At 56.7% G+C, this 26128-nt stretch overlaps 1 protein-coding gene across 1 annotated transcript in view; it reads left to right on the top strand.

Annotated features, from left to right (window-relative positions):
- DAB2IP (DAB2 interacting protein) overlaps window positions 1-19250 on the top strand; it is a 43194-nt gene extending 23944 nt beyond the window's left edge. The window contains 13 exon segments of the mRNA XM_034664445.1: window positions 1026-1170; window positions 1257-1401; window positions 3627-3863; window positions 5441-5642; window positions 7274-7452; window positions 9268-9492; window positions 9494-9632; window positions 9634-9768; window positions 9770-10039; window positions 10746-10898; window positions 13001-13194; window positions 17863-17950; window positions 18804-19250. Coding sequence (XP_034520336.1) covers window positions 1026-1170; window positions 1257-1401; window positions 3627-3863; window positions 5441-5642; window positions 7274-7452; window positions 9268-9492; window positions 9494-9632; window positions 9634-9768; window positions 9770-10039; window positions 10746-10898; window positions 13001-13194; window positions 17863-17950; window positions 18804-18971 — 2280 coding nt within the window. The 3' untranslated portion in view covers window positions 18972-19250.
- The last annotated feature ends 6878 nt before the right edge of the window (window positions 19251-26128 follow it).

The raw sequence follows: 26128 nt of genomic DNA on the forward strand, positions 1-26128 counted from the left end.
GGCAGGGCAGGAAGGGGTCCTCAGGTTGTGTGGTACCCAGAGAGGCATTGGCTGCTCCCCTCACTCCCTGTGGCCCCTACCGTTCCTCCTTTGGCCAGTAGGTTTTCTGCATCTAGAACTCAGTTCTGTATTTCAAGGGCCACTTGTGATTTCAAATGGCCTAAAGTTGTACATATTGGAGTGAGGGATTTCCAGAGCACCTGCAACCCTGGCCCATGCTGGCCACCTTGCCACCTCCATCACCCTCCCCGGGGTCTCCGATTCCCTGTCTTCCCCTCCCCCAGGTCACAGGGTTGGCTGAGGGCATGAGGAGGTAGGGGCTCCTGAGGGAGGCAGGTTCCCCGTACCGTATCTTTGCAGTCAGGAGGGAGGACGTGGGCTCAGGCTGATCCCAGGGTCTTCCCATGACCCTGTGTAGGGGACCCATAGACTCATCAGCTTCACAGCTGCCTTCCAGAAGTCTGGGACCCACAGCAGTGAGGGACTGCCTTACCACCCAAGCCGAGGACTGTGTTCTCGCCATCGGAGCCCTGGCCCACTGCCTTCCAGGGCATCTGGACAGCTTCCCTCTGTGGGGCGGTGCAGAACAAAGCTGTCTGGTATGGGAGACCCTGTCAGAGTCACAGGCGGGTGGATGGTGGCAGCTGCTCATGATGGAGGGAGGGTGGCCTATCTGTCCTCTTTAGTGCTGTTGGCGATGGGAAAGTTCTACTCTGGTCTCTTGGCCAGGGCTGAACAGGGTTTGAGTCTGGCAGGTCTGACCGCGGTGCAGCTGGCTCATGGCTCCACGCGGCATGCTCTTGCCCAGGCCTGCCTCCCCAATCCCGGGACCCAGCTCTCACGTCACCGCCTCTGGGTGTCTACCTCCATGGGCTGCCCGTGCTCCCCGCCAGCAGCCCCCAAGGGTGGGCTCCAGCAGCGTGGCAGCAGAGCAGCCTCAAAAAGCGGGCGCTTCTGGCTGAGATCCTTGGGTCCTGCCTTCCGGGCCTGCTCACATCCGCTCTTCTCATCTCTCGCCTTCCCAGGACTTCCTGACGGACCTGATGATGTCAGAGGTGGACCGCTGCGGGGACAACGAGCACCTTATCTTCCGGGAGAACACGCTGGCCACTAAGGCCATCGAGGAGTACCTCAAGCTGGTGGGCCAGAAGTACCTGCAGGATGCACTAGGTAGGGAGGGTTCAGGTTAGCGGGCAGGCAGGGGGTGGCCCGCGCCCACCAGGCCTTACACCCACTCCGCGCCCTCCTGGCCCCAGGTGAGTTCATCAAAGCGCTGTATGAGTCGGACGAGAACTGCGAAGTAGACCCAAGCAAGTGCTCGGCCGCCGACCTCCCTGAGCACCAGGGCAACCTCAAGATGTGCTGCGAGCTGGCTTTCTGCAAGATCATCAACTCCTACTGGTCAGTGCCGCCCGCACCCTGCCCCGTCTCGCCCCTCTGTGTCAGGGCGCCTGCAGGGTGCAGGGCGCGGCCCCTGGGCTCCGTTGTCCCTGACTGCTACACGGCGCGGCGCAGCTTTAACGAGGGTGCGGGTGGCCCAGCTGCAGCCTCACATCGCTTCCAAAGGGTGGCTCTGGGATCGGAACCCCCCACCCCGCGTGGCCCCCGTCCTGGTCCTCTATGGGCTCTCCGATGTAAAGGGGTGTCGGGATCTGCGGGGCGCGATGTGACGATCCGGACGTGGCCGCGCATCTGCAGGTTTCTTAGCGGCCCCATCCGTGTGCCGGCCGCTGTCGTCGGTGCTGGAGCTGCAGCACGAGGGAGCGAGGCGGACAAGGCCCTGTAGGCACCCTCCTGGGGCCGGTGGATGGCTTCACGCGAGACCTCTCAGCTGCCCACAGGGGTGCTGCCCCACCCCCCACCTGTCCCCCACACCATACCTGACTCCTTTCTTTGGCAGGGCCTGCCTCACCCCACGACCCCACCTCACCCCACGACCCCACCTCCACACACTGCCTCCCTCCCTGCTTTAAGGCCTTATGCCTGCCTCCCCTCAGTGGCCCCCCTTTCATGGTATCGGACGTGGTGGTCTCACCCCTCCTGGGCACCCCTGTCACACCCCTGATCCCGTCAGGGTGGGATTATGCCTGTGTCCAAATCTGTTTCCTGCATATACTTGGAACACCCTGGGGACAGATGAACTCAGCAGCTCAGGGCTGGACCTAGGAGGGCCCGGGAGTGGCTTGCTGCTCCCGAAAGACAGGCTGAGATAGGCCTGCTAGGTGAGAGATAGCCTTGGGTAGGGAGCAGAGGGAATAGCCAGAGCCAGTAGAATGGATGTCCTCCCTACCACATCCCCCTGCCCCTGGGCTGAGCCGGGTACTCAACTAGGGTCAGCCTGGCCCCCCGGGCTGGGCCAGAAATGACCCCTGGGCCTGGGGCTGGAGGCATAGCCTTGAACTCTTCGGGAACTTACCTCCCACCCTTGGGCTGGGCTGTGCTTTCACCCTCTGTCCCCCATTCCCAGGGCAGACTGGGTGTGGGACACAGGAAAACATATCCGTGAACAATTTTCCACTTCCTCTTTCTGGTATTTGTCAGAGGCCCAGAAGCACCTTTCTGTTCTGGACAGGGCCGTCCACAGCTGCCGCCTGCCTGGTCTTGGGTCAGGCGTTTCAAGGGCCAGGGCTAAAGGTCCTTCCCCCACGCCCCCGTCACTGTCTCTCTAGCATGCTCTTGTTGGTCCAGCCATATTTGCTGCAGAGGGCCTGCGGGGCAGGTGCTGGGTTTGTTGGGCAAAAGCCTTGTGAGGTGATCAAGATGGCCGTGTGAACTTGGCAGGGCAGGCCCTGTTATCACTGTAAGGGTGAGGGAACTGAAGGTCAGAGAGGGCCAGGCACCTGCTCAGAGCACCCTGAGCTAGTGATAGAGCCAGGCATAGAGTCCATGGAGTGCGGGGGCCTGATCTGCCCCAGGGTGGGGGGGCATGTCTTTTCAGGGTGAAAACTTAGGGAAAGCACTTCAAGATTAGCCAGTGGGGCCTGACTGTGGCAGGCTGCGGATGCCCAGCAGAGAGAGCACCCAGCTGGGTGCTGGGAACCCTGCCCATCCCCACTGGACCCCGCTGGGGGGGGGGTCACTCCCTCCATTTCCTTTCCCGCCGAGCAAGTGGAGAGCTATGTTCTCATCCTGTGATTAGGCTCTTCCCGACTTGATCATTCTGAGCTCTGCTGAAGATGTCTAATTCCTGAACGTGATTCAAGCGGAGGGAGTGAGTCTCAGCAGCCAGTGATGGTGTCCAGGGAGCAGGGATCGTTGTGTTCTCTTCATTCTCCCCTAGAGCCTCGTGCCTGGTGTTGGGAGGCAGAGGGTGAAGCCCGGGCGCAGGCTGGCCGTTGCCATTGGTTCTGGTCGGGACAGAGACCTGGCCTCTCTGTACCTGTGCCCCTCCCCTTTTGGCCCCTTTGTGGAGAGCCCACTGCCCTGCCTGGAGCTCGGCTATCCCTGCTCCTTCCAACCAAGCCTTCCCTTTGCCCTCGCGGCGTCACGCACCCCCGCCCTCATGCTGGCTAGTTCTCCTGCAGCCCAGCTCACCCGCTGTCAGGCCCAGAACCGGGTCCCTGCTCTGCACCCTCCTGCCCAGGCCCCCTGCCCAATGACCGGCCCCCCTTCCTCTGTCCCCGCAGTGTCTTCCCCCGGGAGCTGAAAGAGGTGTTTGCCTCGTGGCGGCAGGAGTGCAGCAGCCGCGGCCGGCCCGACATCAGCGAGCGGCTCATCAGTGCCTCCCTGTTTCTGCGCTTCCTCTGCCCGGCCATCATGTCACCCTCGCTCTTCAACCTGCTGCAGGAGTACCCTGACGACCGCACCGCCCGCACCCTCACCCTCATCGCCAAGGTCACCCAGAACCTGGCCAACTTTGCCAAGTGAGTGCCGGGCCCCCCTCAGGGCAGAGTGCGGGCGCTGGCTGGAGCCGTGGGGACGGGCGGGGGGTCTTTCTGCCCTGGAGTTGGGCTGCATGCAGCCCCTGCTTCTGGCCCTGTGATCCTCAGTTCTTCCCTTCCCCATTGTTCAAAGTAAGATCCCCACACCTCATCCCCCCCCTACAAAAAGTACATGGCATTTGGGTATGTTTCCTTCATTTTCAAAGGTGAGAAGAGGAGATATTTTTTCCTTCTGCTTTTTCGAAGTAACATTTTATCATAAGGATTATCCCGTGTACTTAACATTCATAAGCCTCATTTTGCAATGAATGACTAATATGCCTTCAGGGGAGAATGGCCCATATTTCCTTAGCCGTCCCGCGTGGTTGGGCTCCTAGGTTGTTTCAGACTGTCCTTGTTTGATGCCATGAAGGATGTCTTTGCTCATAAAGCACTTCAGTGTTCTCAGCTGTACCTTGGAGCGAGTGGGTGGAAACGGAAGGGCTCATTCAGAGTGTGGACGGAGCCCTGCTGCAGGACTCTCTGTGCTGGGCTCTGAGTCACATCTGGCCCCAGCCTCCCGGTCCCACACTTCCGCAGGGAGAGAGATGTGGGATAAGCAGCAGAGTAATGAGAGAGATGTGCAGGCCTTTTAAGAGGGCCCCAGGTTGATCGTCCTGGGAGATGTGCTCCCTGCTGTGTGTCAGGACAGGAGAGAGGAATAGATGTGGGGCAGGCCCCAGAAGGGCTGTGTGCTGGCCGGGTGAGGCCCCCTGGCATTCCTGACTCACCACACGCTCAGTGGGGACTTGAAGTGCAGGTGGGCAGGGGGAGCTACCGGAGAGCTTGAAGCAAGAGGGAGGCTGGCTCTCATCTGTTCTGGCCAGCCTGAAAGCCTGGGGCATGGGGATTGGAGGGAGCACAGTGGGCAGCTGAGAGACAGGGCCGAGAGCGTAGCCATGGTTCCTTCCTACAAAAGAAACTACAGTGGAAGAGTTGGGGGTGATACAGGAGGCGGTGGCTGTGAGGTCAGAGGTTATTGGAAGATAAAGTTAGCAGGTCTCACTGGTGAGAGAGGGAGAAGCTAGACACCACCAGGCTTCTGGCTCAACTCTCGGGGGGATGGTGGTATCCCCACTTAGGAAGCCTGGTGTGGGGCATGGGTCCGGGGCGACAGAGCTGACGCCAGACTTGGCCAGGCCAAGTACAGGCGAGGTGCCCATGGATGTACATGTCTGAAAGCTCAGCAGAGACAACCTGCCAAACGCATTGAAAGGCATCTGTGCACCAAGCCTTTGAAACTTGGAGGAAGAGAGGAAGGTGATTGACCAGCAGTGAATGCAGGGTGAGGGCCGCAGAGCATTCCAGGTCCTGTGACAAAAGGTCCCGAAAAAGGGTCTCTGGGCTTAGCCAGGAACGAGGGCCCTGAGTCAGAATAGATTGGTCGGCTGGGGGAGTGAGTGGCATGAGAGGCAGCCGCCGTGGGCGAGGAGGGGTGGGAGTTGAGGGGGCAGGGTGCCTCAGAGGAGGGGGCTCCTGGCTGGGGCCCCGGGCACTTACCCTGTCTGCTTTCTGTCCAGGTTTGGCAGCAAGGAGGAGTACATGTCATTCATGAACCAGTTCCTGGAGCACGAGTGGACCAACATGCAGCGTTTCCTATTAGAGATCTCCAACCCCGAGACCATCTCCAACACGGCCGGCTTCGAGGGCTACATTGATCTGGGCCGTGAGCTGTCTAGTCTGCACTCGCTGCTCTGGGAGGCTGTCAGCCAGCTGGAGCAGGTGCCTGGCCCCGTGGGGCTGCAGGGGGTCAGGGGCTGGGCTGGAGGGTGCTCCCCCAGACTAAGTGTGGGGGTAAAAGTGTCGCCCACCCGGGTGCTGGAGCCCAAAGTTCCAACCCAGGCCCTATCAGCATACACTAGGGATCCCTGTGCCCTATTTCCTTGGTGGGGAGAGTCCCATTCATTTGCCAGCACCTGCCATGGGAGCCCCCTCTGCCCACTGGGGCTTTAGCTGTGCCTTTGCACACTCAGCATTGAGTGGACGGATTTGTGCATGAAGCTGTGCTCCGTACCTGTGAGAAATCGGATCATCTTTAGCTGCTTCTCCAAAAATGTCCTTATTTTAGGCCACTGATGTGAAAAATGTAGACTCTGCAGGAAGGTGCAGACCTTTCCAGAATTGCCCGTGACCATCAGTTGAAAATCTTATTCCCCTAGCCATCTCTGACCGTGCTGCAGCCACCTGGCATGCACCCTCTGTGACTTGGGTTCCACTGTCGCCCTTGTAGCCCCAGCCCACACCGTGAACAGGTTTTTGGCAGCAAGGATCAGTCCTGCCAGGATCCACTTCCAGAATATCTGTTGCTTTCCAGGGCCTCAAGAGACCACCTTACAAAAGTAGTTACTGCCTAAACGGGGGTGGAAGGCTTCCCTGCTCCTGTCCCATTCCCTAGAGGTGACCACTCAGGGCCCTCCGGTGTGCAGCTTTCTGGATACTTCTGCTCAAATGTGAAGTGCACACGCAGACAGAGTTCTTTGCCTCTTTTGTTTGTGGTAAAGTGAGAACTTTGGTGGGCCTGCAGTGTGCATTTCTCTCTCACTTTGTTGTCAGTAATACTGCACCACCGCCGCGAGCTTTCTGACGGCTGCACGCTGTCCGGCATAAGAGCGCACGGGCCGCTGCACTGTCTCTGGACGCTCGGGTTAGTTCCGGCGCTTTGCTGCTGCGCTCCCTTCTGCTTGCGGATATCCACTGCCCTTTGGCTGCGAGAGGCAGCAGAGGGGTCGCTTCACTGCTGCCAGCACGGGTCGCTCTTAACGGCCACTGCCTGCTGAGCCCCTGTGCCAGCCTCCAACCTCCACATCCGCACGAGCAGGCGGAAGCACGGAAGGTGGCAGCCGCCATCACAGCCAAGGCCGGTGCGGCAAGGATTTGAAGTCGAGCTGTTTGCCTCTCAAGTCTGTGCTCTGTTGACTACCTGAGTTTTCACACTTCTTTCTGCACAAAGTCATGGAAGCCAGTGCATAAGCAGAGGGCCATCCCAGAAGCCTCTCAGATAAGAGGTGTCATGGTGGCAAATTCTGGGGTTCCACCTGGGCCCCCCTCTCTGGGGCACGGGGATAGGACAAACTCAGGTTGAAGGCTTGGGCTAGGTCACCATTTCTCCCTTTGGGCCTTGCGCCCCTCCCCCACTCCCAGAAATAACCGTGAGGCTTGGGAAAAATGTTCATTTGCAGATTGCTGGCCTTCCCAGCAGCTTCCCAGACTTGTTGGATCTGACAGGTGGGGGAGGGCAGGGCCTGCCTTTCCAAGGGGATCCTCGGCGATTTTGAACCACAGCAGCTGCAGAGCACTTGGCCTTCCCAAGTGACCCCCATGGATCACACCTGCCTCTTGCTGTGTATTTGCAGAGCATTGTATCCAAACTGGGGCCCCTGCCTCGAATCCTGAGAGATGTCCACACAGCACTGAGCACCCCAGGCAGTGGGCAGCTGCCAGGGACCAATGACTTGGCCTCCACTCCTGGCTCGGGCAGTAGCAGCATCTCGGCCGGGCTGCAGAAGATGGTGATAGAGAACGATCTCTCTGGGTAAGACCTGCTAGGCGTACCGGGTGTTATGGGGTGCCCGTGCAGGCAAGGTACAGCCTGTCTGCAGCCTCAGTTGGGGAGGAGGATGTCTACACAAATGTTCATAAAATAAACTAGATGAGACTTGAATTGTGTTATGCAGGCTGTAGGCGTGAACCTCCATTTGGGAAAAATCAGGGAAGGCTTCTTGGAGGAGGGGGTGCCAGAGTTTGAGGCTTTTTAGGAAAAGTAACATTTTCATTGGTGGAAAAGGTCTTCTGCGTAGAGGAACTAGCACAAACAAAGGCTTGGAGAAATATGCTCTGTTGAAGAACCATTTGGTCCCATACACTTCTAGATTACCCGGGTGTGTGTTAACTTGGGTCTTTCCTGATATTTCCTGCGTCTGAATCAGAATCTCCAGAAGCAGCACTAAAGCATGTGTGTTTTCAGTAGGAGCCTGGGTGACTGACTACAAGGCTCTGAGTCTGGGAGCTCCAGAAACCAGGAGAGAGATTGAGGTCCAGACCATAGTCAGAGCTCTCAGCCCCAAGGCACAGTTACCTGTAAATAAAGCACATGGTGGACAGGGAGGCAGAATGTTCTCGATTGTTAATGTCAAAATGAGAATATTCCTTTGAATGACTTGGGTCTATAGTGAACCATTTCTGCCCCGGTCATACATGCCCCCCTGTTTTGGGCCAGCTGGTAAGGATGCTGGAGCCGCTGAGTCGGGAGTTGAGTCTTGTTCTGAGGTGGTAGCGACAGCAGGCTTGTACGCAGGCAAGGGCATTGAGATCAAGAACCTAGGTATGTGGTACACAGGACTGGAGGCCCCGGAGGAGGCCAGAGATGCAGAGGCCTAGATGCCACTTCCCAGCTCCCTCTGAGTCTTGGGGGTCCTTTCACACAACCTGCCAAGAGAAGCAAAGCAGTTCAGGTGGAAGACACATCTTGATGAAGAGGTAGCCAGGCATCCTGTCCATCTCAGGCTAAGCCAGCTCCAGCTCCCCCTGTTGAACCCCCACCTGCTCAGAGCCCTGTTTACCCCCAACCCTCACAACCTTCCTTCCAGAGCCCACCTGACCCACCACGTTGTGCTTTCTAAGGAGCCAGCTTCTGGGGAGGGGCCAGGGAGAGGCTGGAAGACTGGGGGAGGGTGCGGCCTGCCTGTGCAGGTGCAGGCCCTCCCTGCCTGAGTCACACCCTTGGATCCTCCTCTGATCCCTTGTTTTCGCCAGGAACAGCAGCCCCCGCCTGCCAGTCAGACAAAGGTGGCAGCAGGAGGCTGGGTGGGGGGGGAGGCTTCTAGGTCCCCACTCCGGTTGTCAGTCTGATGAGGAGCAACAGGGAAGAGGCTGCGGGAGCCCCTGTGGCTTTGAAGTCGGACCCTTGGATAGCAGAGCCCCTGCGTTGTGGGTTTGGGGTTAGCTAAGGGGAATTTTCCAGAACCCTCCAGGCCGCAGCACCCAGTGTCCCAAGGTGCAGCCGAGCCAGGAACGGGCGTGCGGGCAGCCTGGCCGGAAACTAGCAGCACCGGCCCTAGAAGGGAGGTGCTGGGCAGGAGCAGCTGTCCCGGCCGCTTGGTGCCTGTGGTGGCTTCTGCCAGGGGCCTCTGCTGGGGCTGTGGTTTGGTGCTGCAGCTGGGCCACTGGTCCCAAGACCCGCCCACTTCTGCAGCCCACGCACCTCCTCCCCCTGCCCTGCCTTCCCCCTCCCAGCTCAGGCTGCCAGGCCCCGGCAGGTTGGCGGGGCTCTCGGTTTGGACCCGCCTTGGCCGCATTCACAGCTCTTCTCTTCCCCCTTCTTTCCCTGTGTGTGCTTGTCTCCCTGCAGTCTGATAGATTTCACCCGGTTACCGTCTCCAACCCCCGAAAACAAGGACTTGTTTTTTGTCACAAGGTCCTCCGGGGTCCAGCCCTCACCTGCCCGCAGCTCGAGTTACTCGGAAGCCAACGAGCCTGATCTTCAGATGGCCAATGGTGGCAAGAGCCTGTCTATGGTGGACCTCCAAGATGCCCGCACGCTGGATGGGGAGGCGGGCTCCCCGGCGGGCCCCGACGACGCCGGGCACCTCTGAGGGCACCCCCGGCCGGCCCCAGCTGTTGGCGCCGCTCTCCTTCCAGAACCCCGTGTACCAGATGGCGGCTGGCCTGCCACTTTCACCTCGTGGCCTTGGCGACTCGGGCTCCGAGGGCCACAAGCTCCTTGAGCTCCCACAGCAACAGTGAGGAGCTGGCAGCTGCCGCCAAGCTGGGAAGTTTCAGCAGCGCCGCGGAGGAGCTGGCGCGGCGGCCCGGGGAGCTGGCGCGGCGGCAGATGTCACTGACTGAGAAGGGGCGGGCAGCCCACGGTGCCACGGCAGAACAGTGCCGGCCCCCAGCGGAGGATCGACCAGCCACCGCCACCCCCCCCACCGCCTCCTCCTGCGCCCCGTGGCCGGACGCCACCCACCCTGCTGAGCACCCTGCAGTACCCGCGGCCCTCAAGTGGAACCCTGGCGTCGGCCTCACCTGATTGGGCTGGCCCCGGAGCCCGGCTTCGGCAGCCCTCGTCCTCGTCCAAGGGTGACAGCCCGGAGCTGAAGCCTCGTGCAGTGCACAAGCAGGTCAGTGCTTCTGTCCGAGGGCAGCCCGCGCTCTCGGGCCGCTGGGCCGTCATACCCCACCCATGTCGTGCTGCTCCTCCTGGTCATTTCACCTGTCCTAAGCTGCCATCCCATGCTGAAAAAGGCCACACTTGGCCCCATCCCACCAGCCCACCACACATCACCACCGCCCCCCCACCCAGGCCCACTGGCCCCTGCCTGAATCCTTTGAACCAGGGACAGTGTGGCCTTAGGGTCTCTCTGCCAGTTCCCCCACGGGCAGCTGGGACAGGGAGAAAGAGGGAGGGGTCCATCCATCTCCAGTTCCAGGCCTGTTAAAGCCCCACCCAGGGTAGGAATCGACCAGACCCCCAGCACTCCCACCTTCCTGCTCTGAACTGGCCTCCAAGGCTTTCATGTCACCCTGGGGCTGCACACAGTATCTGGGACGGATGTGCTCTGGGTTGAATGCCTGCCTGCCTTGGCCAAGCTTACTTGTTCTCACCTGGCTGGCAGAGAGGGGCACTCAGGGCACCTGGGCTCTTGACTCCGCCCAGGCTGCCATCCGGGAGTGGGAATTCCTGAGTTGGGGACTGTTATCAGTAGCCACCTGGCCAGCTTGGAGGTCCCCTACCCTTGCCATGTCCCTGAGCCACTTGTCGCTGTGACTCACCTGGTACCACCCCCTTGCCTCCCTCCAGCCCCTCACAGCTGTGTTTCATTATAGGGCCCTTCACCTGTGAGCCCCAATGCCCTGGACCGCACAGCCGCTTGGCTCTTGACCATGAACGCGCAGTTGTTAGAAGACGAGGGCCTGGGCCCAGACCCCCCCCACAGGGATAGGCTAAGGAGTAAGGAGGAGCTCAGCCAAGCAGAAAAGGTAAAGCCGGACCCTGGCAGTTTGGGGTAGGGCGGGGCTGCCTGCCAGTGGCCGCTGGCAACGTTCTCACCCCTCGAGGCCTGGATGAGGGATGCTGCTTGTTCCCTGCGTGTGGCTGGTCCCCTCTCCACCCCTGGTCCCCCATGAGGATATCAGCCAGCGGACTCTGTAAGAGGGGCAGCAAGAGGGATTTAGCTTAGAGCTGAGAGTTCCTATAGGCACCGTGCATGAGACTCACCTGGAAACCGTACTGAACCCGGACTCCTGGTACCTGGTCCTCAGACCTCTGGGAGACCCCTTCCCTCAGTGACCGGGCCACTGAGATGCTGCAAGGCCGGAACTTGAGGACTGGGGGTGCCAAAGAGGCACATGGAGACCGTCAAGGGGAGCTTTGTGCATGAGGAGGCAGAGAGGTGTGGGTCCCCGAGACAGCTGGGAGGGCTGCCCCCAGCCAGGCCCTCCACTCTGGGTTTGTGCCTGTCCGGAGCCTGGCTCTTGCCCAGTTCCTGTGTCCACCAGGGTGTGAGAGAGAAAGAGCCGGGTGAAGGGTCCGACTGATACTCAGAAGTTTTCTTCCCCCTAGGGGGGAAAATGGTTCTAAGATATCCAGATTCCACCCACCACACATATCTAGCATTTAGTGGGGCAGTGGGGGGCTTCTGTTCTCCCAAATTCTCCCTGTTGTTAAGGCACCTGCCCTGGATCCATGGCTGGTTCTCATGTCCTCCTATGGGCCAGAGCCCAGGATGCAGGACCCAGTGCAAGGCTGCCTCAGAATGGCAGCCACTTCTTCCTCTCACCTAGATGCCCTCGCCTCGGCCTCAGGAAAGCCTTTAGCAGCCTCTCAGGCAAGGGCACCGAGGTCAGGGTGGCAGCTCTCCCTCCTCCTGGCCTGGGGTGAGGTTCATGTCCATGCTGCATTCCGCCACCCTCCACCATCCCCTTAGTCCACTGCATCCACCTGCTTTCACCATAATTATGTCAAGGGGACATGGCGCACAGTGCTCCAAGAGCCAGAGTTTGGTTGGGCAGCAGGTCGGGCCAGCTCTGCACCTCTTGGAGACCCCGAGTCCCATTCATGACTTGCGAGGACCATCCGAATGACTGCAGGGTCAGGTTGCAGCTGGAGTGCCCTCTTTCCTTGCTGTTCCTTGGCTGAATGAGCTACTGCTGCTCTCGTCCTCTCTGCTACTAACCCTCACAGGCAAATCCGGGGGAGGCCTTGTTCTCTCGAGCTCCGTGGAGACCTGGTGCTGCCTCTGTCAGCGGGGAGCCTCTCTACCCCTCTCTGGCTAGCTGAGCACAACTTGGGATGGGCCACAGTCATCTCTCCTGGAACCAGGCTCTCCTGTGGGCCCAGCTTTGCTTTAGGAGCTTAGCTTGGGGCTGGGGCTGGACCTTTCACCAGTCTCTGGATTTGCTGCCTCCTAACCTTTGGGGAGTCATTTGCTGAACTGAATTAGGCCTCCATTGCCTAGGACTCCAGGAGAGAGGCTCTTCCTGCCTCCCAATCCCATATTGTCACAGCACCTTGGCCCCCAAACCCTTGATTCTAGCGTCAGCCCCACCTTACCTTTAACCTCTCTCTCCCCCTCACTTCCCCACACCAGCCTTGCTTTAGGGTCAAGTGGAGGCGAGGATCTCACCCCACTGGTCAGTTACTCTCCATGGGACTGGGTCACCTTGCCTCCTGGGCCTCAGTTTCCTGTCCTATAGAGTCCCTGTCTCTCAGGGCACTATCAGATCTTAATATATCCAAGAGTGTTTTTAGCATTTGTTCATTATAAAAACTCAGTGCCCTGGTTAAACAACTTCTGAGATTTGTGTTTGAGTCTTCACTCTTTCATGGCTGTAAAGTCAGGCTGCAAGGGTGGGAGGTTGGAGGGGAGAGAGCCCTGGATCGGGACAGGCTTGGAGTCTCACCCTGGCCCTTCTGGCTGGGCCCTGAGGGCGTCTCCTCACTGTGTGTAGTGGGCTGAGGTGGTGAAGAACCTGGTACATTCCGAGCTGGGTTCCCTCCCACGCTGTGCTCCTGCCCAGGCTCACCAGGCTGTGCTCTCTGTCCTGGGTGCTGTGCCCGTGGCACGCTGCCCTGCTGGCAGGACCTGGCGGTGCTGCAGGACAAGTTGCGAATCTCTACCAAGAAGCTGGAGGAGTATGAGACCCTGTTCAAGTGCCAGGAGGAGACAACACAGAAGCTGGTGCTGGAGTACCAGGCACGGCTGGAGGAGGGTGAGGAGCGGCTGCGGCGGCAGCAGGAAGACAAGGACATCCAGATGAAGGGCATCATCAGCAGGTGAGGGCAGCCTTTTCCTGCTCTGGGCCAGTGCTGGTCCCCCCTCACACACACACACACACAGTGGGCAGCCCTGTGCACTGCCCTCCTGATCAAAGGAAGGACCGAGCAGCTGCAGGAGGAGCCAAGAGTGGCAGGAGGAAGGAGGACAGTGTACCCAGCAGCGGAGACATTGTGTCACAGGCCCAGAGCTGGGAGGCAGCCTGGAGCATGGGGAGCCCTGGTGTAGTGTGTTGATGGTAGAATGCACAGTTGGGCCAGGCAGAAGCAAGGGCAACCAAGGCCAGCTCACACAGGGCCTGTGACCCCTGTAAGGAGTCCTCTTCACTTAGTAAGCACTGTCAGGGGAGCTAGGATTGGAGGTGCCAGGAGACATAATGAGGACCCAGTTCAGGGCAGGAAAGGAGGGATAGGTGTCAGTTACATTCAGTGGGTGAAGGAGAAGGAGGCAGAATAACCCCCAGATTTCTACCAAGAGCATCTGGGTGTCTTGGTACCAGTTGCTGCAATGGGGATCTTTGGGAGTTTAGGTGTCCCAGCCATGCCAGGTTGGGATCTGTTGAGTGTTAAGGTGCCTGTGGGTTATCCAGGAAAGATTTCCAGGGGACCATGAGCCTTGTTGCTGACTCTCATCTCTGTTGTTGGCTTGGATGTCCCATGCTGTGGTGTGTCTCTCTCTCTCTCTCGTTCTCTGTCTCTGTCTCCACCCATGGGTGGCGTGGGTACGGCCTCCTGCACGTCTGTAGGCAGGGAGTACGGTGAAGGTGTAACATCCCAGCCCTCCCGTGGTGTCCCGGTCGTGAAGCTCACCTCCTTGTGACAGTAATACCAGGGAGAAGAGGAGACAGTGTGGGTTTTACAGCTTGTTTGTATGCACGGTACAAGAGTCTGTCATCCGGACGGGTCCAGCAGGTGTGCCATAGCCAGGAAGTTCCCCCACCTGGCCTCATGCTTCGTCCACTACAGAAACCCTTTCCAGGTTCTTCCTCTTTAGGCTGCCTGTTTCTCTGTCCTAATTATTGTTTGCTTCGCTTCCCTGTGGGTTTGTTTGTTGTAAAATGGTTAGTGTGAGTAGAGGGCCTATAACTGGGGTGACTGGAAATCCACTGCTCACTTGACCGCCAGCTCTGTTCTCGGCTCACTTTGTGTGGTTCCAAGAACGGAAATGCTTCTCAAACTAACTGCCACCTCCTCCTCGTATCTCTTCTCTGAAGGGTGTGTGGTCTCTGAGTTCAGTGGCTTTCTTAACACATTATTTCTACTAACCCATCCCTCTGTATTTCCTCCTTAATGGAAATGTCAGTTGTCAATTTAGTTGATAGCATTCTTTGAATCCTTCTATATTATTATTAGTTTTTTTGTCTACCTGTTTACTGTTCTATCACTTACTAAGAAAAGGATATTGACATTTTTAATCATAATTATGGATTTCTATATTTCTCTTTTCTCTTGTTTTTGCTTTATGTACACTGAAACTATGCATCCGCATCTAGGATTGTTATGTGATGGTGATGAACTAACCTCTTTATTATTATAAAATCACCTTCTTTATCCCGCATAATATTCTTTGCTCTGAAATCTACTTTGTTTGATGTTGATTACAGGTATCCCAACTTTATTTTGATTAGTATTAGCCAGGTAGGTCCTTTCTTATCTTTACACTTTTAACCTATCTGTGTCTTTCTATATAAATGAGTTTCTTTTATAGACACCTTATTGTCGGTTCTTGCTTTTTATCTAAACTGGCAGTTTCTGCCTTTTAACTGGAGTGTTTAGACCATTTACATTTAATGTAATTATCAATATAATTATGTTTAAATCTCTTATCTTGCTACTGTTTTCTATTCATACCATCTGTTCCCTTTTTTCCTGTACTCTTTTGGACTGCGCATTTTTATGATTGCATTTTATCTCTCTTATTGGCTTATTAGCTGTATCTCTGTTGTCACTTTAGGTTAAGAGTTGGAAGCTTCCCCTGAAGGGACAGATAATAAATACTTTAGGCTTTGCAGGCCATGTGGCCTCTGTAAGTGTTCAACTCTGCTGTTTTAGCAGAACTATGTGTGTGGTGTGGCTGTTGACAAAAACAGGCAGTGGGCCCACTTGGGGGCTGTAATAGTAGGGATTCTGTCATTACTTTTGTTCCTTTGTACTTAAACTATCTTTATTCTCTGGCTGTTTTTAAGAATTTTTTTGTAATCATTGATTGCCAATAATTTGACTATGATGATCCTTGGCATGGTTTTCTTCAAGTTTCTCAGGCTTGAGCTCTTGAATCTGTAGGTATGCCGTCCTGCCTCCCCAGTCTCTCTTCTGAGAATCCCATCACACATACGTTAGGCTGCTTTATAGTGTCCCACATTACACTGACGCTCTGTTGTGTCCTTCTTTAACCTTTTTTTTTTCCTGTTGTATATTGGATAATTTCTGTTCCTATGTCTGCAAGATGAATAATCATTTCTTCTTCAGTGTCTAATCTGCTATTAATCCTGCCTAGTACTTTTTTCATTTCATTTCAGATATTATATTTTTCACCTTCAGACTTTCAGCTTGGATTAAATTCTGTCCATTTCTCTTTTCATCATGCTTATGCTTTCTATTTTCTCAAACATGTGGCATATGTTTACAATAGTTGTTTCAAAAGTGTCTACTAATCTGTCATCTGTGACATTTCTGAGTTTTGTTTTTTTTTTTTAATTTTCTTCCTGGTTATCAGTTCTGTTTTTCTGCTTCTCTTTTGTTTGGTGATTTTTGGTTGGATGCCAGACATTGTGACTTTTATGTAGGTGCGGGATGTTTTGTGTTCTTTTAAATATTTTTGAGGCTTTGTTCTGGGACACAATGAGGTTATTTGGAATGAGTTTGATTCTTCAGAGGCTTACGTTTAAGCTTTGTTGGGGTGAGTCTGAACAGCCTTTAATCCAGCCTGATCTGGCTCCACTGCTGAGGCAATTTCCTTCTGGGGATTCTACTTTATGTCTCTGTGTTAGTATGTCTTTCCATTCTGCCAGGTAGGAGTATAAACTCTTCCTGGAGTTGTTTTGTTCTCATGTTTCAGTGGTTCCTGCCCCAGCCTGGTGTGTTCTCACAGGCCTGCAGACCCGTCCCCAGCCAAAGACTCAAAGGGAACTTTCAGGAGATAACGTGGAGTTCTCCCTGTGTCTTCCTCTCCTCGGGCACTGCTTCCCTGGGTCTCCTCAACTCCGTGATGTTACTGCCCTTCTTCGGTTTGGCCTGGACACTCCAGGCAGTGAGCAGGTCTCAGCTTGTGTGTTCCCTTTTCTTAGGACACACTGCCTGTTGTTCAGTGTCAGGAAACCATTTTTTCATATATTTCATTTGATTGTCTAGTTTCTTATTGTCATTGTTTCATGGCAGGAAGGCAAATCCGGTCCCTGTTTTCCCACCAACTGGAAGCACAAGTCTCTCTCCCCTAGTGTAATTTCCTTTCCGATCGACACCATCCAATGCCCCTCTGCTCCCTGGTCCTCCCTTTCCGCTTCTTACAGGCTTTACTCAATGTCTGATCTTCCTGTGACAAGGAACCCCCCCTTGGCATGGCCCCTCCCCCCTTCCTCCTGATCAGTGCCCTCTGACTGCTGATCCCATTGACTTCTCACAAGGCCCCTGTGGGTACCTGCCGTAGCACCCTTGACCTCCCCGTGCACCTTCAGTGTCAGGGGCTCAGTACCTACCCAGGGGTTAGGGGGGTGCTCTGCTGGCCTGGAGAAGTTGTGCAGGTAGTGATGGGCATGAAGCCTTGGGAGCCCGCGAGCTTGCCTGAGAAGAGTGTGGAGAACAAGAATAACGGGCTGGGACAGACCCCTGCGGAGCCCTGACATGCTGGGGGCAGGCAAGACAGGCCTCTGCAGAGAGGTGGCCTGCCAGCTAGGAGGCAAACCCAGAGAGTGCGGGGTCCAGAAACTAATGGAAGAGCATCAGAAGGGCGGGTATGAGCTGCTGTGATTGACAGGTGCATGAAGGATCGGCGAGGTGAGGCCAGGAGGGATTTCGGGGAAGGAGCAGCTGGTGACAGATACACACATGCTTTAGCTCTGAGCTTCTGCAGACGGTGTTCCTCCCGTCTTCCCTACTCATGATGGCATCTTCAGACCTTGCCCACCCCACCCTCTAGGACAGTTACCTACTTCCTGGTCTCTGTTCCTATGGCCTCCCATGCAGGGTATGGCCACTCCCTGCCTGTCTAGATCCCTGTTGCCTTGTAACTTTTTGAGTGATGGAGATCTCGCTACGTCCAGTGCCGGGCACATCATGGCATAGCCCTGGTGAATGCCGAGTGGGTGGAGAAAGCCATAGAGCCCTTCAGGGTTTTCACCCTCCCACTCATGCCACAGATCCTTCTGACGTTACACCCCCTGCCTTGTTCTGGGAGGTAGTGAAGATCTAACTCCCACCCACCTTGGCTTCTGGAAGAACATCAGGAAATGGGCAGCTCCAAGGGCTTCTGGGGGATTTGGGAACAGAGTCTGGAGCAGGCGAAGTATAAGGAAGGAGCAGATCTCATGCCAGTGGTTGGAGCCCAGGTGGAGGGGCTCTCCTAGTATGTGCCCTCTGTGCAGGTGTGATGGCTGCTTCCCACACGCCCCACCCCACCTCCTCAGCTGCTTCCTCAAGTGCCAGCTTGACTGTCCTTGTGTCTGGTCACAGGTTGATGTCAGTGGAGGAGGAGCTGAAGAAGGACCATGCTGAGATGCAAGCAGCTGTAGACTCCAAACAGAAGATCATTGATGCCCAGGTGGGTTCTGGCCCTTTGGTCACCCCTGGGGGTTAAAGGACCTGGGGTAAGGAGGGGGTGACTTTGACATCTCTACATCCTCAGTCATACCCCCACTATAAAAGCTGAGGAGGAATAGGAGGCCAGGATCTCTGATCTGAGAAGTCAGGCTTGGAGGTCTCAGTGGACCGCAAGCTCGCTAGGACAGGCTACAAAAAGGGTGGGACAAACTCCTTCCCTACTCGGGCACCTTGGTGGGTACCGTCTTTCACCAAGGGTACTGACCAAAGAGGGGAAGCTTTGGGGAGGGGTGACAGCAGCCTGGGCAGATGCTGTGGCTTCCCGGCTGCATTGAGAGAGGGGGTACGTAAGAGACTCTGGCCTCCATTCTCCTTCCTTGCATTTCTTTCCTCTCACTCACCCAGGAGTAGGTCCAGGCCTTGCTCAGATTATAAACAGCATGGACCAGCCAGGAGCTATGACCTCTGCATTACACACACACACACACACACACACACACACACACACACACACACGAGGGCACACACCTCGTACCCTTGGCACTCAGGCGGCTGGCTGATGGGCGACAGCACTAGGCTGCTGTTTGGGGAGAAGCAGTGATGTGAGAGACCCAGGAAGGCAGGCTCGAGGAGGTCTTGGCCATGGCGTTGAGGCCACCCGTTCCCACAGCCTCCTCCCTGGCCCGCCTGCGGCCCCACAACCTCAGCGCCTTTCCCGTCCCTCGCACGCCGTGGACTCCCAGTCCTCCCCACGTCTCCTCCCAGCACCCCTGATGGGCGCACACAGTCCCGGGGAGACCCTGTCCTGGTGTGGCCCCCCCTTTGGTCCCAGCTAATGCCCTCTTTGCCCCCAGGAGAAGCGCATCGCCTCCCTGGATGCCGCCAACGCCCGCCTCATGAGCGCCCTGACGCAGCTGAAAGAGAGGTACAGCATGCAGGCCCGTAACGGCGTCTCCCCTACCAACCCCACCAAATTGCAGATCACTGAGAACGGCGAGTTCCGAAACAGCAGCCATTGCTAACCTGCCCGAGGAGGGAGGACTGTGGTGGCCCGGGGCCGGCCTCAGCCCGGGGAGCCCCAGCGCGGGGGCGGGAGGCCCAGGCCCCCCCCTTCCCTCCACCTGCGGTCCAGGAGGTGCCACGGAGGGAGCCTCAACAGACTGACGCAGCGGGGGCCCGCTGCCCTCTCTTCTGGCCCAAGAAGCGAGTTCGGTGCAGGCCAAAGAGACTGCACACGGGGGGGGTGGGACAGCCTGGGGAGAGCAGGAGGCTGCCAAAATATGTCTCTGTTGGTTATTGAATTTGGTGTGTGTCACCTTTCTTTCTTGATCTGGCCAGGTGCATGTACCCCCCCACGCCCTCCCTAGGGAGGGAACCCCCGCAGAGGTGGAGGATTGAAGAGGTGGGGGCCCAGGCCCCTGTCCTGGGGGACTTGGCCCTCCGTTCCAGGGGCTGATCAGCTGGTTGGCAGGCAGGGAGAGGGTGGGAAGGATGGAGCCGTTGGAGTTCCTGTCCTCCGCAGGGCTCCACCCTGAGCACCTGCCACTGCATGCGGCCTGTCCGGGGACCCTTCCTGGCTGTGAGGAACCGAGGATTCCCTCCTGCACCTGTCCCCAGATTCCCCACCCCCCCCTTTCTGATTTGTGTTACCAAATAGACCCAGCGAGGATCCTGGCTCGCTCTTCTGGGCCCTCGTCTCCAGGGGGAGGATCCAGAGCCTCCCTCACTTGCTACCTGGGCTCAGGCTGACACTCCAGGGCTCCCCAAAGCCAAAGATCTGGGCGGAGTTGGCCCAGATGGCACCATGCCTGGTACCCGCCCTTCCCCCTGGGCCAACGCACCAGGCCGCGGTGGCCCTCCAGGGGGGCCAGCTGGTGCTCACCCTGAGAGAATGGCTGATACTCCCTGATGGATGGTGAAAAGAAAGTCTAATGCCAGCAGGCCCTGAGAAGGTGGATAACTGTGATTTTTTTTCCTTTCACAGTATGCATTAGAAACAAAAGCCCGCTTGCTCGCTTGCTGGAACACAGGGGCCTTTTAAATTGAGCGTGCGCACTGCATGGGAAATAGCGGCCCTGGAGGATGTTAGACTTGCTCCCTCTCCAAGACAGCAGCGGCCTGCACCAGGCCCCGTGTGTACGGCCGGCCTCCTCCTCACCCTTCCCAGGGCCCCAGCCGAGGACCCAGGCGCTGCAGACAGGAGAGGGGCACGGCTGGGGCCAGTTTTCCCCAGCTCTAGGCTTTTTGGTGGCTTCTCAGCCCTCCCTGCTCCCCGCCCCTTGCGGGACAGGTGGGCAGGAGCTTGGGTCTGTCTCGTTCCCTCCCAGTTCCCACCCCCAGCCTTGGGTAACCTCGGGCGAGAGCTGAGCGTTCGCCCTGCAGCGGAGCCAGGGCAACGGAGCCGGGGCTGGGCGATTCGCAGGAGCCACCCCCTCGGCCTCGGCCTCAGCCTCAGCCTCGGGGAGCTGAGACCCTCAGAGCACTGAGCCCTTCCCGCCCCTGGGGCTGGTGGCCTGCCACTGCGGGGGGCTGAGGTCACCACAGAGCCCACCGGGTCGGGGAGTGCGGGAAGGGTCGCCCAGACCACACAGCACCCCGTCCTGGCCCGTTCCCCGGGAGGGGCTCCTAGATGCGGCCTGCAGTTCAGTGAGGCCGGAGATTGGCCGGTGAGGAGAGGGCAGCCTCCGAGGGTCAGACCTCAGGAAGGAAGGCCGTGGGAGCTGTGGCCCTGCCCTCACTCGTGGCCTCACAGGCAGGGCCCGGCCCCAGTGACGTCCTCTGGTTCGGTCTCCTCCCCTCCTCCCCCCCACCCCTCTCCCACTGATGCCTCCATGCCTCACCTCGGACTGAGTGCCTCTTAGCAATATGGGGGAGGTTCCCGGGCCCGGCCCGGACAGCAGGGTGCAGGAGGCCAGCGTGGGGCTGGTGCTGGCGGCCCCTGGCGTGGGTTGTGAGCTCTCCGGCCGAGAGCCTTATCTACTTAGTGCAAAAACTGTAAAAGTGTACAGACTCTTCACAGATTTTTATCTGAATTGCAAGTCTGACAATTTTTGTAAATGTTCTTGGTGTTCGACTGTAATGTAACTATTTCACCTAATGGTTGTACATAATCCTTTAGTCCTGGTGCTGCTGAGGGCTGCCCGGGACCGCTGCTCTCCGATGGTGTGTATTTTATTTTTTATTCTAGAGAACAGTATTGGGCAGGAGGAAAAGGTTTGGGGATTGGGTGTTGGGGACTTTCCCTACCCGCGGTATGTACTTGCTGGCTGTGCGGCACGCGGCCTGGGCGGGCTGCTGGGGACGTGCGCCCTGACTGGACCACAAAGGGGCTCCTGTCCTGGCCACACAGGACCTGTGTCCCAGTGTTGGGCCCGTTGGCCGGGGGGCCAGAGGTGGGGGGAGTGAGGGAAGGCAGGCCCTGCTGTGGGAAGATAAGGCCCCAGGTCTACGGGGCCCCAGGCCCAGACTGCTGGCGACAGCTCTCCTGCTCCCCTGTCAACACAGGCCTGACTTTCTTGCTTAATTTTTATGTTGAGGGTGAAGGAAACTGCCAAACTTCTATAAGTGAAGACTTTTCTGACTGCCCAGAGTAGGGGGGTGGGGAACCAAGGCCAGAGCTCCACACACCGCCCCCCCCTTACAGAGCATCTGCCCCGGGGTACGCCTCTTTCTCTGCCACCCGCCTGTCTGCGGAAGGCAGGCTGTCCAGGGAAACAGCCCCTCTTTTCTACACCTTCGGCCCCAAAGCTGCCCCCGGCCCCACACCACCTCCTTGCTCCCCCTTTTGTAAGTATGTGAAAAAAAAGATGCAGACGTTGGAGTCTTGGCTGGAGCTCCTCCTTCCAGCTGTGACTTTAACTATGTAATAATGTACAGAGAAAGTTGTTGGTGTTCTAAGACGTGTGGCTGTGCAATTTCTGTACATTTGCAATTAGAAATATTAAAGATTTATTTAGCTATTTTAAGCCTGACTCGCCTCAATTCAGCTGTGTCTTGGGAGATTTTCCAGGGGTGACTCTTGAGTTGTGGGCCTATGTTGTCCTTTACCAAGGGGCAGCAGGACAGGGTTCACCCTGGTGGCAGTCATGGACAGGGGATACCCCTAGAATGGGGGGAGTGGTGGCCTCGGCTCACCCAGTGACCTGGGACTGCCTCCGCCAGCAGGCTGAGTGGGTTCTCTCGGCCTTGGGAGTGGAGCAGGGCCTTCTTCAGGGCCCTTCCCATCAGATAAGCTCCAAAGGGAGCTCTTGGGGTCCCCCAGCCCCGGGGGGATGGTGTGGCTCCCACACTTCCTGCAGCAGGCACCATCTCCTGTCAGGCTCTGCGTCAAATGCCTTCCAGTCTCTAAAATCTGGCTCCAAGGTAGGGGCGAGAGTTCGGTCTCTGTCACCAGCAGGTCAAGGCTGAGGGGGCCAAACCAAGCTTCAAATGCCTGGAAGACCCCAATTCCTGGGGTCTCACGAGCCAGACCCGTTTGCAAGCCCCTTCCCCAGGGCCTCTGGAACAAAGCAGCTCCCCAACCTCTTCGGCTGCTCCCATGCACAGGGGCTTTGCAGCCGGGGGTCGACCCAGCAGGAGCCAGCACCGCCCAGTAACCCTAAGGGGGCCGTCCTGTTGACACAGGGCTGAGAGGGGGCACGTCCAGGCCTCAGTCCAGTGCCTCAGAAGGGACACAGGCACAGGGCCCAGATACGACAGGGGGCAGGGATGTGTCTCATCAGATCCCCCGATGGAGACCTCAGTCTGTCACTTGCACATGCATCTCTGGCCCCCGCCAGGGACTCAGACCCCTGCCGTCCAGCATTCCCAGAGAGAGAGCCCAGGGGAAGGCCTGTGCTCGTCCTTGGAGACGATGGGAGGGGCTGGTTCGAGAGCAGCGTGGCACAATGTAGGACAGACACACATCACTGTCCACCGCACCAGCCTGCCCGTGTTCCTCTCAGCCCTGGGGTGCCTCCAAACCCAGGGGGTTCCGGTGGGGGAGGGGCTGCCTCGTGCTCCCCAAACCCATGCTGCTCACAGCTCGGCCACGAGGAAACAGTAGCCCCCTCCCCTGCCCCACACCTCCACCTGCCTGCCCAGCGCCCCTCCGACTTTGCCCCTCCTACCCTCAGCCAGCTTACCACAGCCCCCCGGCCTCTGACTCTCAGCCTTTGGTCTCCCATGAGGACCCCATCCCTCTGTCGACCCCTCCCCATGGTCTACATGAGTCCCCCGGCCTTAGACCCCCTTCCCTCCCAGGCGTCTTTGCTGCCTTCCCCACCCAGCGTAGCCCCTGTGATCTCCTTCCTTAGCCCCCTTTTGCCGATATTCTTTGATCACATTAGCCCTGAGTCTACCCACGGCCTTTGCTCTCTGGGTGACTGTGCACAGCAGAAGAAAACACCCCCATTCGCACCGAGCCCCTGTGGGTTCCTGTGTCCCTCTCCTGTTCTCTGCGCCTCCTCCCATCTCCCAGCCCAATGCCCTGCCTGCCCAGAGGGCCGTCCTCCTGCCCCACCAGGAGAAGGCTCCCGTGTTGACCCTCTGACCTTCCCGGGCTCACTCCCAGCTCTCACAGCCCGCAGCCTCAGCCTTCCTTCCCAAGGCAGCCCCTGGCCAGGGCCCTACTCTCACCCTTGCTGCCTTCCCCACGCCTAAAACTGCAGCCCCGCTGCTCTTTCCCACAGCCCCAGAGCTGCTCACCTGCTCCGGGCTGAGTTTTCTCGCCTCCCCTCCAGCCAACCTTCTTTAAGTTGTGCTGCCCAGGGAACCCCGTCTCCACCTCCTCACCTCCTCTCTTCCTCCAGCCCAGCATCACCCGGCTTCACCTCCCACACCGCTACCACCTTGTTGCCAAACCCATGCCTCCCCGCAAAGCTTCCGCACCTCTGTCCTTGGTCCTCAAGGTCAAGGACCACCATCCCTCTGCTGTGCAGCGCCACTTAAACACCATAGGACGCAAGGAAGTGGCTCTGATACGAGCCGGAAAGCACGTTGGCAGAGGGCACCTGGAACAAAGCACAAAAGCCGTGAACCTCCGTGTGTGCATTAAGGAACATCAGAGGAAGCAAAAACTGGAAATGCGAAGGAAGAAATCAACAGAAATACAATTACCTTTGAGACGAACACACCACCGCTATTAGTTTATTACAGATCAAGGAGATAATAAGAACCCCAAGGCTTTTAATAATTTATAATGTTTAATAAGCAGGGATACCTTGTTCTCGCCCTAGAGAGCCTACCTTTTTTCTGAGTATGCTTGGAACATTACCCACCGTCGACTATATATTGAGACATGAGACCCTCAGAAAGTTGCCCAAAGACACAGCTGGAACCGCATTCTGTGCCTTGAAGCAATAAAACTAGAAATCACTAATAAATGTTTAATCAGGAAAAAGAAAAAGCTACCATTAGGAAGTTCAAAAAAATAAATATCGAGTCAATAGAATTAGATTTTTAAAGAAATGTCTTCTCATTAAATAAAGCATATTGACCGCACACATTTCTCTCTTTAACTCCCCAAACACCGCCAGCCTGATGGAGAAGGACTGCAAAGACTATCAGGGGTGAATGTGGGAGGAGACCCTAGTAAACAGGAGAATTGGAAGAGCCTTGGCAGTTGGGAGCTGAGGAGGGGGACAGGCAAACGGGGTGCGCTGAGCCAACCCACCTGAGAGGCTCGGGATTGGGAGGTCCCAGCGTGATGGGGGGTAAGCCAGGGCACCAGGTGGGGGAAACAGGAGAACCAGACCCCAGCCTCCTCCCCTGCCCTGCAGAGCCAGGAAATTTCTCTTTATCGTCTCATCTCCTTGGAAGGAACTGGACATTTATCCTCTGGAGGAATCAAACCCTGGGGACAGCAGGCAGAGCAGAGGGCTCTGTGAGGTGTAGGTCTGCGAGCAGGTGGCAGGGTAAAGTGAGCTTGTGCCCCCAGTAGTGCTTGCCCCACAGGGGCCTGCACTGCTCCCAGAATGCCCGGAGCCCTACCCCCAGGCAGCCGACTGGAACATTCTTTGGAAAACTGGCTTTGGAGAAAAGACCTCCAGATGCTTCCCCAATGCAAAGACTGCATCATGGTCCCAGCATCCCATAATGACACCCAGCGATCAACATATCCCGTGGGCGTGCACATGTGCAAGAAGAGCGTGGACAGCAGGAAACCCCACCCCCCATGCCCCAGACAGTGAGGAAAGCTTCCAGTGAATAAAAAGAACTAGATATGAATTTCTCTGGGCCTTTGTTTCAATATGGCAATAAAGGCCCCCCATTTGCGAATACAACAGCTCAAGAGAAAAGGAAGGAAAGAAGGGAGGGAAGGAGGAAAGAAGGGAGGAGAAGAAAAGAAACAAAGCTTCTAATGTGAAAGAGAGACTAAACCAATCAGCCCAAGAAAGGAAACAGGAAATAGAGAAAATGCAGGAAAGAGAAGATCATTTAAAAAAAATAATAATAACCCCAAACTGTAATATCATCGTGGAGCTAAAACAAGAACAGGGTATCATGAAAAAGAAACCAAGATCAAGAAAGAACTATTAGTTTCTTTTTTTGTTTTTTAGATTTTAACATTTTATTTATTTTTATTTATTTTTAATTTTTTTTGAAGATTTTATTTATTTGACAGCATACAAGCATGGGGAGCGGCAGGGAGAGGGAGAGGGAGAACCAGACTGCCCGCTGAGCAGGGAGCCTGATGCGGGGCTCGATCACAGGACCCTGGGATTGTGACCTGAGCCGAAGGTAGACACTTAACTGACTGAGCCACCCAGGCATCTGGAACAATATATTAGATTCTTTACAAAAACAGAATATCCAGTCGAAGTGATGGAATACAAAGTGGAGGTATTCTTCCAGAAAGTACAACAAAATACACAAGCAGAGAATGGGACTGAGAGAGGAAGAAAATCTAGAAGTTTGATCCAGCCTGTCCCAACATCCAACTACTGGGAATTCCTGAAGGAGCAAAAAGAGTAGCGGGAAGGATGGAAATGAGCAAAGGAATAATAAAGCAAGTTCTCTGGAGCAGAGAAAGGTGCCCGTGTCTGTGCTGAAAGAAGGCGGCACAGCGGGCGATGACGGCCCCTTGCAGGCAGCGAGAGGCTCCCCAGCAGGGCCAGAGCCCTGCGGATCCACTGGCCTTGGCCAGGAGCCCCAAGGAAGGAGGGGGCGGCCGAGTCCACGGGCCTAAATGAGGAGCTGC

The sequence above is a fragment of the Ailuropoda melanoleuca genome, chromosome 7 (assembly GCF_002007445.2).
Source record: "Ailuropoda melanoleuca isolate Jingjing chromosome 7, ASM200744v2, whole genome shotgun sequence".
Classification (NCBI taxonomy): Eukaryota; Metazoa; Chordata; class Mammalia; order Carnivora; family Ursidae; genus Ailuropoda; species Ailuropoda melanoleuca.